At 37.9% G+C, this 14,700-nt stretch overlaps 1 protein-coding gene across 1 annotated transcript in view; it reads left to right on the plus strand.

Annotated features, from left to right (window-relative positions):
• LOC136691801 (copine-9-like) overlaps positions 1-14,700 on the plus strand; it is a 127,329-nt gene that overhangs the window by 81,612 nt on the left and 31,017 nt on the right. The window contains exons 8-9 of the mRNA XM_066664615.1: positions 9,522-9,585; positions 14,322-14,425. Coding sequence (XP_066520712.1) covers positions 9,522-9,585; positions 14,322-14,425 — 168 coding nt within the window. The remainder of the gene's footprint in view (positions 1-9,521; positions 9,586-14,321; positions 14,426-14,700) is intronic.

Raw genomic sequence — 14,700 nt, forward strand, 5'->3', positions numbered from 1 at the left:
AAGCACTTTTGTAAGTCGCTCTGAATAAGTGCATCTTCTAAATCCTGTAAATGTAAATGTAAAGCTCTAAAACAATGTTTGCAGGAGAAAAAGTTACATTAACTATACATTAATGTCACAAGATTTCCTTGTTACTCTTACTATGACAGCAGTCTGCATGGTTGGTAATTATGAGAGTGAGGAAATAAAGCATGGGCCCACATATAGACCATTAAGGGTGCATTCATATTTATGGGCTTTATGCAAACCAGATTCACCAATCACAAACAAGAGAGAAACAAGTTCATCTCAAACCCACAGCTTTTCCAACAGAGACTCAGGCACAGACGACTATAGTCGTGCACATCTTTAATGAAAAGCAACAAGCAGTAAGAAGGAAGTTGTTATAAATGGAGTCTCCTCCTTAAGTGTTCCTCATCTAATCATAACTGGATAGAAGAAGCTATATATATATATATATATATACACACACACACACACCACTGTCTCCATGGAACACACAAGCACCATCTAATATCACAGAACTTCAGGTTGCTGTGGCAACTGCAGAATCTGTGGCGGTCACCTGGGGAGAGGGGGAGGTCAGGCACGTGTCTCCTCCTGCTGGGTCAGTCTGCTGCTCTCTGACCAACAGGAGCTCCACAGCTCTGAAAGCCCCTATGAATCCCCTCGACCATGAGGTGTCCAGCGTGGGTTAAATATAGGGTCAAATAATGGCCAGAGTCCTGGAACTCCACTTTAATTTAATTTATTCAGTGGCTTTTAGATCATGACTGAAAGGATACTCTATATGAATCCTGTATTATTAAATAATGTACAGTACAGGTGCACCTCTTTTAGATCAGGTAAATATACACTTCTTGTTGTTCCATCACAGAAGTTTAGGCCTATAATCTGTCGACTCCAACAGCTTTTTTGCTGATAGGATAAAGGCTTGTTTTAAAAAAAAGCTTTAGTAATAATCATTCAGTTTGCATTAACCTGTCATACATATGGCACTTTTCCACTACATGGAATCTACATGACTCTACTCGACTCTGCACTGCTCTTTTGCCACTGGTCATATCTGGTCCTGGTCCTGGAACCGGGTAAGTTTTTAGTCCCTGCTCCGCATTTAGTACTGAGTAGGTACTAAATGGTGATGTGTAAACCCTGCAGAGCGCTGATTGGCCAAAGCCATTTCAATCACCACGAAATGCAGAGCTCATTTAAATCCAGCACAAACCGCCACTTGTAAAATCTTCTAAGTTACAGCAACTTTCACATTTGTTTTTATCGGACTCACGAAGGCAACTCGTAACTTTATCTTGAGGTGTTCTGAAGAGATTTATATTCTCCTTTGCTTGAGCTGATGGCTGACGAAAATTTCCAGTGAAAGCAGAATATGCAACTGGTAAAACTGATCTGTGAGAACTGGGGCATGGAGCCCTGTTTAGTTTTAAAAAGTAAAACATGCATGCAATACATGGTGAGTAACCAGCAGCTAACTTTACCACCGTTATTATTGTGTGTGTGTGTTAGAGACAGGGTTTTTCAATGTCACCGGCTTTATTTAGCGGGGGCGCCCTGCTAGTGGAAAAGCGACAAATTTTAAGCGTGTCGAGTCGAGTCATGTAGCGCCAAACCCATGCGGTGGAAAAGCACCACTAGTGTCTGTTTTCTAGGACAGTTTAGAAATGTTAGTAAGACTACTATTTAAATATATAGACAATTGAAGTTTATTGCTTTGTTAGTGTACACTTAAAAATTACAATGAAATTACTTCTTTTTTAATTTTTATTTATTTATTTATTTTTTACCTCAAATGGTTGCTTGCAATTAACTCATCTACACCCATAGATATAATTAGAGAATGAGTACATGTTACTCAAATTATATCTCTGGACTGGATGTAGATTATTTAATTTTATGCAACCCTTTGATGCAAAAAATAAAGTAAATTCCAAGTGTTGTTTTTTTCAGTGTATCCAGAAGCCAGGATGTGGCTTGTATGTTTCTTAGCCTTACGATTAAAGAATTAAAAACAAGTTAATGTTTTAATGGAGTATAATGACCGATGAGGTGTGCTATGCCAACAAAGTGATATCATGGTCATTCTTTTGTTCATTCATTTACCCATTGGTTCATTCATTGATGTGTGTGATCATCTGAGCATGACATTTGTGGTTCTAGTCATCTGTGTACAGGTTTAGCAAAACTGAACTATACGTTTTTCATTTCACTCATCGTCTGTAACTGCTTCATCCTTTTCAGGGTCACAGTTTGTCCAGAGACCCATTCTGAATTGCTGGGTGCAAGGTGGGAACACACACTGGAAAGGGCACTACACACTCACCCAGTCACTCACACATTCACACCAGTAGAAACTTTTGAACAGCAAATCCACCTACCAACATGTGTTTTTGTATTTAGGGAGGACGTCTACGCAAGGAGAACACACTACTCCTCATAGACAGTGGGGGGATTGAACCCACAACACCAGCACCATGGAGCTGTTTGGCAGCTGCACCACATTTTGTGTCAAACCATACACTACATTAATGATAATCTAAGAAAATGTTTCTGTCTAATACTTAATTGAAGTTTTAGACTTTTGAAGTTAATATTGTGTTATGGATAATTACCATGTGTAGTAAGACCAGTTTTTGAACTTTTTTATATTATATTAGGAACAGTTCATTTGGCATCAACATAGATGAGGCTGAATTTACTAGAAACTGGATCTAACAACTATTTTAACCTTTCAGTTTTACTCATGAAATAATTCCACATGTTCCACTGCTTAAGCAGTTTCCAAAAAGAGAGCACAAATTCAGAACAAATGTTCTATGTGTGATTCCATTTATCTTTCTTTAGAGGAGGGTTTTTTCAGATGATGGCCTGGTGCAGAAAGGTGTAATTCCTGTAAATCCCCCTGACGCGCCCTTAATACCCTGATAGTCCTAAGCTATATATATATTCTCTTTCATGTCTTTTTTTTTGTTTGTTTGCTAAATGACCGTATGAGTGCTGGGAGGTGGAAAACTGTCAGCTTTCACAGCTCTGCTGATGCATTGAAGTTTAAAATCAGTTGGATTGCGGCAGCTGGGTTGCTGTCTGTGGTGCTGAAACTGCAGAGGCCTTCAAACAATGGCACTGCTGGGAAATGGCCCAAAAGCTGGAGCATGAGGGGGAACATGTGCTTCCTCTGGCTTCTGTAACACAAGTGTCCTCTGTGACAATCAGTGGATCTTTTCAAGATGTTCACGCAGCCATGCAGCGAACACACTGGGAGGACACCACGGGTGTGTAAATGCTCCAGTCTGTTTTACTAAAGTGACCAAAGTGACAGTGCCTGTTGATATACTGAGAGAAAAACGAAGCCATTATTGTCTGTCAGAGAGAGACTGTAGGCAGCTGTGCTCTAATAGACAGCCATGGATGGCATTTTGAGCATCACTGAGGATCAAACTCCCAGTGAATAGATGACATATTACAGGCTGATACTCTGTGTAGACATTAGGGCTGAATTAGTGTCTGCTTATGTCTTTTTCCAGTTTCCAATGTCTGAAAAATTCACTCAAAACTTCTCATGTTAATCAGACTTAGAAATGGAAATGTTAGTTTTTTTCTGGGATTGAGGAAGTGTAGTTAGGACATTTCTAAAGTTATAGGGTAGTTGCAGTATTTTCAGTGGGGCAGATGTATGTATAAGCGCATATGTGCCTTCATGCGACCACAAATATTGCTTCACTCGCCTCTAAAATTAACGCTCAATTTACTTACGCAGTGCAGAGAACTGCAAACTGTGCACAGGACCACCACCTGCACACGCTTCCAGGCACACACTCTAATGCTCATGTGGCTGACAGCAATCAAAAATGATCATAGACATTTTCCAACATATGGTGTAAAGCATTCCTAAAAATCTGTTGTTGCAGCAAAGAGTGGCATTTTAGAATGTTGTATGAGTAGGTGACCAGACACTTTGATCATCCATGTAGTTCAGCTCAAAACTCAGGCGTTTATAAAGAAAATGCCTTCAGTGTCAGTGGAGAGAGGAAATGTGGTGTTGTGCATCTCTAGCTCAATAAACCTACAAAGTGCACCTATTCTGTAGGTGTTTCTAATAAAGTGGACAATGAGTGTAGGTATAGAGTAGGTGTATCTAAAAAAGTGGAAAGTAAGTGTGTGTGTGTGTGTGTGTGTGTGTGTGTGTGTGTGTGTGTGTGTGTAGGCAGCTCATGCAGGTTTTATGAGTAAGTGCCTACTCACTGAATGTAAATACTGCACAAATGAGTTGAGGAGACACAGCTAATGTGAATATTCTCCGTAGTAAACTTTTTACTGCTCCACATTGTTCCAGACCCACGTTGTTGTGTCCTCATTTCACAATGGAAGGAAGGATAGAAACATGTATGGATGTTCTTTCAGATTCAAAGCAAGAATAAAGTCAACCCAGATGAATGCTTGAAGTGCATTTTTGGTTGTTTTTTTTTGTCTGATGGTGACTGTGCATGTTTTTTAGGAGTCCCATTGTTTCTGCATATTAACACTACTCAGATTACATTTACGAAAACTGCTCAGAAATATCTCTTGAAAACACCAATCACATGTGATGACTTAATACATACTTGGAAATGTAAATCATGAAGGGTAGTGTTTGCACTGTACTCTGTTCGTGTGTGTGTGTGTGAGTGTGTGTGTGTGTGTGTGTGTGTGTGTGTTGTTTCTGTGTAGGTGTGCAAGTCTACATGTTTAGCTCTGTTGCATAATGGAGTCTATATTTCTGATTGTGTAACCTGTGTGTGGGAGACCGAGTGCTTATGTGCCTCTCTTTTCCTCTGAGCATGATTGTGCGTGCGTGCGTGCGTGCGTGTGTGTGTGTGTGTGTGTGTGTGTGTGTGTGTATGTGTGTGATGAATGGCATGTGTGTTCTCTGCTTTTTTATGACTAGTCACATTTGACTGTGCGGAAGTAGAAGTGTAGGAGAAGGGGAGTGATGGAGTAGTGATGTCCAAAGCCTGATTATGTAAAGAGCATGTGTGTGTGTGTGTATGTGTATGAGCGAGGGGTTTCACTGCAGGAAGTGGATGAGTGGTGGGTGGCTGAGATGTTATTGGAGATTCCCTCAGAAGCAGCAGACTACACACAGTCATGTAGAATATTCTGGATCTCCCACAGTTACTCACACTAACCTTTCTTATCTGCAGCAGTTCCTCGTCAGTCCTGCTGTAATTAGCCTGTTTCCTCAAGCAGTACATTTCATCCCAGTCACACCTGTGGACCTGCTTAAGACTTTCACATTCCTGCTCAAAGAATTTAAGCCCTCCATTTTTTTTCTTGCCAGAAGTGCTGTCAAACAACAGCTACTACAGCGTGTTTTCTGGACCATGGATAAGTTTGACTTAGTGTTTAGCATTTTGACTGTCATGCAAAGGTTAGTGTTGGGCTCCAAAGATTATTTAGGGCCAGACTTTTAATAAGGATCCATTTCTCAGAACCAGTGAGCCTTTAAAAACAGCAGAATTAAAGCAGCATTTATTAGTACTTGAAGTGCAGAACGGAAACCCTTGAGGATTAATTATGTTATAATTGCCAGTGTGCTGTGTTAGCTTGTCTCACTTTCCAGAATCCACCACAGAAGCAAGACAGGAAGTGGTATGTATGAATGTGTGTGTGTGTGTGTGTGTGTGTTTGTGTGTGTGTGTGTGTGCATGTCTCACCAACAACCTGGCAAGAAGTCACTGATCCCAATTTCTACCAATTTCAATTCCATTACTCCAACTTGTGAGAAGTGAATCAGTGCAATAGGAGAGCTCATATGGTACACTTTTATCTGTACTGCCAAAGTGACGCAACTCGCTGAGGCAACGCAGGCGTGAGAGTGAGAAATACAGGAACCTGACTGATACTAAACTGCCGGCTGCCATCATTATCTGTCCACAGCCTCGTTCTCTACACCTACCCATGGCCTGTTGTTCTTATCTACCCTCCACTCCTCAGCTCACCTACACCTGTTAGTAAGCACTGGGAATAAGCCTACTCACTATGTTCCAAAAGTCCAGTTTAAAATCAGCAACACTACTTTATAGCAGTCAGGTTCTCTATTTTTTGGATTCTTCACAGTTTAACTAGAGCCCAACAGATATGGCTGCTCATTAAACCTAAATGTGCTTCCTAAATGTGTTCATCAGTTAGAATCCCACTGATAAAACATGGATACTGTTTTGTTATCAGCCTGAAAGTGGTGAACTTAAGCATACAACACTACCATGGTACTTTACAGTTCTATTCAAAAGGATAACACAGAAATTAGTTCATTTTCTTTGAAATGAAAAAAAATATATAAATACTTTGTAATTAAATAAAAATGAGATCTTATTCATTTTTCAGGAGATACTGCTGAGGAGATACAATTTACATAAAAAAGAGAAATACAAGGGACATTCAAAAGTGAAGATTTATTCTTTTTAGGAGATAAACAGAAATTTGTACTTCTGTGTTCAAGAGCTAAGAGACAATTGAGCTCCACTGTTTCTTTAAATCTGAAAAACAAATTCTCATCTGTTTTGTCCATTTCACTGTGAAAATAATTCAGTGCTTTGGGTCTGAAAGAATATACATTAAAACAGACAAGAAGAAACCATTAAAAAGGAAATCTCTGGAAATCGAATAAAAGCATGTACTGATGACCAGAACAATGTTCTGACCCATGTTTGTAGCTATTATATCATATACTAGTTCATTTATCTTACCCTTTGATGTACCCCAGTGTGTTGTGGCTTTGTCTTGTGTGATGCACATAAAAATCTGCATTTCTCCAGCTCATGTCTAGGCTGAAACCTACACACCGTCAAGGTTCTCATGTGAGAATTTCATTACTACTGTTTCTATCAGCAGGCATTAAAAATGTAATTCCATTGATTTGAAGATAGAGTTTACCATCCAAATAATGAGAAGTTAAAATGGGAGTCATGCAGATCTCCACGCCTCTTGTTTGTATTTTCTTTTGCGCTGAATTGTAATTGACTTCCATTATTTTTGTAACTGGTCTTGGTGAGGGTCCTGATTGCTTTAGACAAAAATCAATATCATGACAATCCTAATTATTTAAGAGTCTGGGGGAAAACGGAGAAGAAAGGATTTAAAATGTGGATTATATGTGGAATTCTCTTTGAAATAAGATTGCAGTTTTGACCTCTGCTATTAATTAATCATGAAAGGCTGTATTTTAACTAGTGCTGCGTCCAGTGCATCACAATGAAAGATTTCTGGTCTCAAGACTATGAGTCAAAGGCTTGCTGTCTGCATATTGGATAGCCCTCACACACCCCTCCACACAGTCAGAGAAGTGCAAGCTCATGCTGGTGATATATTGCTGACATAATAGGTCTGTGTGTTTAGTGTTCTCCTCCTAGCATGTTGAGCTGTACGGTGGCATTGTTAACCGTTAGCAGCAGACGTAATTGGTTTCAAATAATTTAGGGGAAGAATGAGCTGGCTTCCCTTATTCCAACTTGGTACCATCATGTGATTGGTAGAGTCTTAGCTATCTAAATCAGCGAGAAAACTAATATATTTTAATGGTGTGTGGTGCAAGTTAATCTCAGATATTTCCAACCTTGTGTTTTAATAATACTTATTTAAATAGATTTTCATAAAGCAATCATATTTTTTTTCTTCACCCAGTCTCTTCTGTCTCCAGTAATGCGGATACCAGGGCCCGTTTTCTGCTTTTTCTGCTCATTACAGAGCACTTACCCAGGCAGGACTGAGAGCAGGTCACACAGCATTATTACTGAAGACATTTCTAATGGAGGGATTCCCCATTCCACCCTCATCTTCTCCAAATCGCCCATTTAATGAGATGACAGTGGCATTGATTGCCTCATTCATCTCTGGATATATGATTTAGTCTCTGCAGGGGAATGAATGTGTGAGGAGATGCTTTTTTTCCTAAGTTACAGATTGATAGCCTGTCCCCTGTTCTCGTTTGTATAATGCCTATGGGGTTATAATGACCCACGCAATTATTGGCACATTTCCAAAAAAGATGAGTAAAAAACAACAGGGAGGAAAAGAATATATGAAAATATGTGCTTATATTGATTTTTAAAAAGTACTTTAACTTGTCTAGTTTCCAGACATGTCAGCTGTAACATGAAGCTGATAAAATGATATTTTATGGCCTTGTTTTGCTCTTCTTTACCAACAGTGCCAGTTCTAAATGGTTTCTAAATGGTTCTGTGTTGTTTTCCTGAGCCAGACCCCACCCCTTTCTGTCTTGTCAGTTTGTAACTCGAGCTGAGCGCCGTCTTATTCATCTGTCTTCTAAGTGTAACTCCGCCCCATAATCATCATTCACAGTGGTCTCATCAGTATTCCGGTTCCATTTTGTCCTTGTTTCCCATTTGATTTCTGCTGTACATTTTTATGGATTCGGGATTTTTGCTCGTTGTTGTTCTATGCCTCTCTGTGTTTTTTTTTTGTTTCTCTTTGTTTTGCTATTTTTGGCTCAGTTAGATATGTGTTTCTGTGTTTTTTTTTCTCTGTCATTTGTTCCGTTTTATGACATTTTTCTGAGAATTCTACAAAATAATCCACCCAAAACTTGCAAATATATCCAGCTGCCATGTCTACCTCCTTATTTGAGATTTTTTATTTGCCCCAAATCTCAGAAAGTTTAATTATACTGTGTAGATAATGATTATTTAATTTGGATCTACAATCCCATTTGTATTACATTGGTAAACTGTCAAAAAAAGGGTTTGAGTATTATGGGATCTGTAAGTTTTTTGTCAATATCTTCTTTCCTAAGAACTGGACAATGCATCAACAGGCATGTCACTCTTTCTGAGGATTTCTGCTGCTCTGATACAGAGAGAGGAGTATTTTAGCAGCGTGTGTAATTTCCTGCCTAATATTGAGTGAGAGATGTGGTGTTGTGTGAGTGTATTGAGTGATGGGGAATCTCCTGTGTGTTGAGTGTAATTGTGTTTGCAGCTCAGGCTCTCGCCCTTTAGACTCCTCAGTCTGACACAACTTCTTACTGAAGACCCTCATTTATTTGCAGTGCACACACACACACACACACACACACACACACACACACACACACACACACACTTCGATCAGCAGAATATCAAAACACCCCCCCCACACACACACACAGACACACACAAAATGCACTCATAATTGATCAGAAAATAAACTCTCACAGATGACTCCACATATAGCCATTATAACATGAGCATACACAAACACACACACACACACTTACACACAGAACACACACGTTCCATTAAAAGTGCTGTGGGCCAACACACTCATCTATACACACCCACACCCACTCACAAACACATACAAATATGCACACCCATGCACACTCTCATTTTCTAATGAGTCTCTCTCTCTCTCTCTCTCTCTCTCTCTCTCTCTCTCTCCCTCTCCCTCCCTCTCTCGCTCTCTCTCTCTCTCTCTCTCTCTCTCTCTCTCTCTCTCTCTCTCTCTCTCTTTTTTTTCCCTCTCCGTTGTTTCAGTGGGATCCCAGGGAAGAAGTGTGGAACCATCATCTTCACTGCGGAGGAGCTCAGTAACTGCAGGGTTAGTTCAGCACACACACTCCAAAACAGCAGGCAGAAATACCCTAATGAACCAAAACATTAAGGCCATTTACAGATGAAGCTAAATTAAATTAGTTATCACATTTATCTTATATAATAATTATTGCTAGTTTTTGTTAATAATAATAATAATAATAATAATAATAATAATATTTTTTAAATAAATGTATATACCTTTTAATATAACCTTTTTCAAATTTAAATTGATAAATTATAAATCATAAAGTAATTGTGTTTTTTAAGGTGTGTTCACTATTTAATGTAAACAGATAAATATATGTTGGAATGCAAATATATGTGTCTGTAGTTATGTTCTATATTTATCTTTTGCAATGTAAATAGAATTTAAGGAATGAGGACATGCTAACGTGCATACAGGACTTGTGGATTGGCTGGATGGTTGTGTTTCACATTAACAAACAAAGAGCCAAACAACCAATACCTGCATTCATATCTTTTTACAGTTAGAAATAAATAGAGAAAAAAATGGAAATTTAAAACAATTGAAAACAGAACTTTTGTTTTAAGCCAAATCCTGGCTTTCAGGCAAGGACTGCAAATGAGCATTTAAACTATCTCACTGAATATAAACAAGAGAATGTCTGAAGAAACAGAAGAGCTAAGAGCAATGATCTTATCTGTATATGATATAATTACACTGTTGTTATTGTAGGGAAATGAGTCATAGTATGGTATAGTAACAAGCATTGCATATGTAATGTACTCACTGTGATGTATGTAGTGTATAATGTACACCACTGTGCAGGGAAACTGGGCCAAACACAAAATGGACGTCAGTTTTTAATGGTAATTAAGGGTAATTTTCTGATGATGAGTGATCAGACATTGTACTTTAACAACACAATGCTCACAGAACAAAGAGTACCAATCAAGCACAAAAAGGTTTTAAATCATCACCTATTAGACACCATCAATGGAACAATTATAATAATATTTTTTTAATAATAATCTTTTTTGATTATGAATAGCTACCTGCAAGGCTTTGGCATTTATGGGAATCAAAAGGAAGTTTGCTTGTACAAAGTTACAGCATCTGTTTTTTTATATTTCGGACTTCTGCTAATTCAAATATTTATCATTTGCAGCTCAATAAACAAAAGCAGCTTTACAAATCCCTTTAAATCTCAAAAATGATCTCACATATTTTAGACACAAAAAGTCAAGGAAATAATAATATAAACAAACATTTATTGTAATACATACATGTCATTGGGAGCAAGTCAAACAAGTCCATGATAAATGTATATGTCTTAATTGATTCACATTTTAAATCATGCTGATATTTCAGCCTCATCATATTGGGATGATGGCATGTTGAAGCTGAAATGTCAGCTCGGATTCAGAGTGAATAGAAAATGCTTAGATTTGCTACTTTTTTCCTGTTGATTGGCAACGTTTTTAACAAATCATGTCCTTTATTTATTTAGAACTTAACTCTAAATCTGAGTGAATACTCACATAGTATCTCTGGGTTTGTTAATAAATATACGTTTTTGATGTTGTTTTTGTTGTTTTTGTTGTTTAAAACACAAAGGCATTAATTTTGGCAGAGCATGGAGGACTGACCTTTTAATCAAATTCAAAGCAGAGGAAATTGTTGGAACTAATGGAAAGTTTCTTCTATTCAATGACATGAAGAACTTGGTTCATATATGTTTCACTCTTTTTCTCTTAGAATAATTAGAAGCAGCAATTAGCAGAAGTGGATGGTGAGCTGAATGCTTGTTCATCCAGTCAGTCGCTCTGTAATAGTCTGATTAAAGAATGAGAGCTGGAGTCCAGCAGAGACACTAATGTATGCAGGTTATATAAGGCTTCATAACTCTAGCTGGATCGTGTAGATTCAGGAACTGTAAATGAGCAGAGTTTAAGGAAATCCTGGCAGTCCCTGGCAATTTTACTGCAGTTCAAATTTTAGCCCTCAATTTTTATTATGAAATTTCATCAGAAATTGAGCAAATGCTGCAGAAAATTCACAGATAATTTAAATTAGTTTGCATACATTGTATACATTCATATTTATTTGTGTTTTTTAGCACTTTCATTCATGCTGCCATTTGATTTTAGTCTAGATCAAACATATATTGTACAAATATGAAGTTTGTAAATAAATGTTGCAGAATCCTGAAGCATAGATTGTTATATTTTGATAGAAGTAGTAATGTAGGAGAACATGAGTCACTGTATAGTGAACACTTTTTTCCATTCTCTGTGGACTTAAAGAACAGATCGGTTTGTGTTGTACAGTGATGCAGCCAATACCTACTGGAAATTGCTTGTGTGCTATTCATAAGGGCACAGCTGGTAATAACAGAGGTCAGTGTAGCAGGAATTCTCATGCTCTGCTGCTGATATTCACATTCAGACTGCTGTTAGTGCCGCCATCTGTCACAGGGATTTCCCCAAAGCAAAACTACCTTCATTCTCACTGACAGGAGAGCAGTGTCCTAGCATCACATTGCCATGTAGCTCCCTAGCACAATGTAATGATACTTAAAGTGAAGTTTCGGAAACTATATGATTTTTTTTTTTGCTTCACTGCCAAAACTTATCTGAATATCTCAAAAGACACTTAACAGAATATCTTTAGCTTTAATTGGGTACAGTTTTAAAATTGGAATCTTCAAATCAGCTCTTGCCAATTACATAATTTTAAGAGCATCTCAAACAATCTCAGAAGGTTTGAATGAATGTTTTGCTCAAGGTATGATCCAAGAAACTTAAATCAGTTTAGGCAAAAGAGTACAGTCCAATTTCTAAACAGAGTCATCAGTCGTTCCCCAGTGCCTTTCTAATATATTGCTTGGTATACTGAAATTTCGGTGTGCAGCACTATGATCAAAATATAGAAGACTGCTATGCAGCCCTACCACTTGCTGATTAAGTGTTTATTGCTCTGTTCTTAAAGCATGTTGAATCACATTTAATACTATATGGACTGTAATTCTCAAAGCTGAGGTGGTGCTGTACCAGCTCAGTGGTGCCATTGTGTATGAATGGCAAGACCTACAATACCAAGATCTAAATTGAATTAGTCACATCACTGATGCGTAGCACTAACCATCTGCTTGTCAGGACTGCCGCACAAAATTCCATGTTAGATGTGCTCGAATGAATTTTAAACACTAAGTTTTCATCTTAATCCAGTAAAGACTTTCACCACTTCAAATAATTACTTTATGCACTGCTGTCAAAGCTTAGAAGACAAGCTTAGGGGTAGATTTCTCTCCTCTTTCTCTCTCTCTCTCTCTCTCTCTCTCTCTCTCTCTCTCACATTTTCTCTCTCTCTCTCTCTCTCTCTCTCTCTCTCGCTCTCTCTCTCCCTCAGGTCAATATAAATTTCAGTTTATTATAGCTTTATTGACATGTTTCAATAAACAAATTTTCTCTCCCTTTATTTCAGGAGTTATTTAACCCTATCAGGCCTAAAACTCATACACTTAGGGATTTTTTTAATTTTGCCCCTTCAGTTTTTAATGTAGGCAGATCCACATTGTCCAATCCATACCCTTGTTTGTGAAACTGGAAACGTGAGGGCATTGTACACACAGATATTTACACTGGTGTCAGCCATAATATTTCCACATAACATGAATCTGAGTTTGAGGGGGCAATGTCCAAATCAGACAGTGAAGAAAATAATAGCTTTCCTACAGTCAGTATTAACGTTTTACATATTAATTCCTCTGCATCTGTAATTTCTAGTAGTATTTGATCAGAAGAAAGCTTCAAAATTGTGACCTTTTGCTACCATTTATTAAGTGATTTAGTAAATCATTTTGTTATTATGATCTTAAAGGACTTATCACTCTGTTCTTCTTCCAACCCATCACTCTTTTAAATCTCCTTCACACCTGAGCATAATACCTTTAATATCAGGCCCCATTGAGTAGAACCCAGTCCTGTTGTACTTTCAGCCTGAGGTTGCAATATATTTAATCATTTGTGCTTAATTCGGTTATACTGCATTTATGTGCTCCTAGCTGTGCTGTAATGATTATAATTAATGTAATCACTCAGTGAAACAATACTTTTATTTTATCTCATTTTTGTTCACTGTGTATAATTTAAAGCTACATTTTTTGGAAATAGCCACCAGACATATATCCTTCTAATTTTTAATAACTTGAAAGAGCTTAAAGCCTTCTCCAGAGGTGGGAGGATAATGCGGATGGGATTATGGATGATGGGTATGAGAAATGTGCAGTTCACATTAGCATGGTAAATAGAGGGAAAGGTGGAGAAATGAGAGGGAGTGTTTGTTTTTGCCAGTGCTTTACTGCTCATGATTCCAACAGGATAAAACCCTCATTACAGTGTATTTACACAAGGCAGATGAGCTGTCTCATTTCACACCTCTGCTTCTGTGGTGTTCGAAAGAGTGTTTGAAATTTTGTTTTGCAGATATTTGTATAGAATTTAAATGTTCCATTAAGGCCCTGAGGCCTGTGTCCTTATGTCCTTGAAAAGCAACATCTATTTCCTCTACTGTCTTATGTTAGGCTTTTTTCTTGCTGTTTTGTCGTATGAATTTCTGGGTTGGTTTCGCTTGAATGTAGAGGTCCTCTCTCTTTTGTTTGTGGAGCATGGTGAAAAACAGCTTCTGAAGACAGGAATTTCCTCGCCTCTGCTGGCATGAAAGTGTATGTTTTTTTTTCTATTTCGCCCACCCTCTCTATGTGTTTATCCCTGCAGGATATTGCTACTATGCAGCTGTGTGCCAATAAACTGGACAAGAAGGACTTTTTCGGCAAATCTGACCCTTTCCTGGTCTTCTACCGCAGCAATGAGGATGGAACGTGAGTGAGATGGCAAGGGGAGATTCTCTTTCTCTCTCTCTCTCTCTCTCTCTCTCTCTCTCTCTCTTTCTGCTTACATTATGTTGAAACTTTAAAGTCTCAACTTCTGTTTGTTTAATGTTATAAAATTTATAAAAAAGTTTATACTTTCCCCAGTAAAAAAAATCTACAGTAAGAATAAATTCATATATAATTACCTGACTTTTTTATCATTGTGAATGAAAACTGCGTTATCTGTGGGTTAATGTGTGTTGCTCATGAAGTACATCTTGTGT

The sequence above is a fragment of the Hoplias malabaricus genome, chromosome 3 (assembly GCF_029633855.1).
Source record: "Hoplias malabaricus isolate fHopMal1 chromosome 3, fHopMal1.hap1, whole genome shotgun sequence".
Lineage (NCBI taxonomy): Eukaryota > Metazoa > Chordata > Actinopteri > Characiformes > Erythrinidae > Hoplias > Hoplias malabaricus.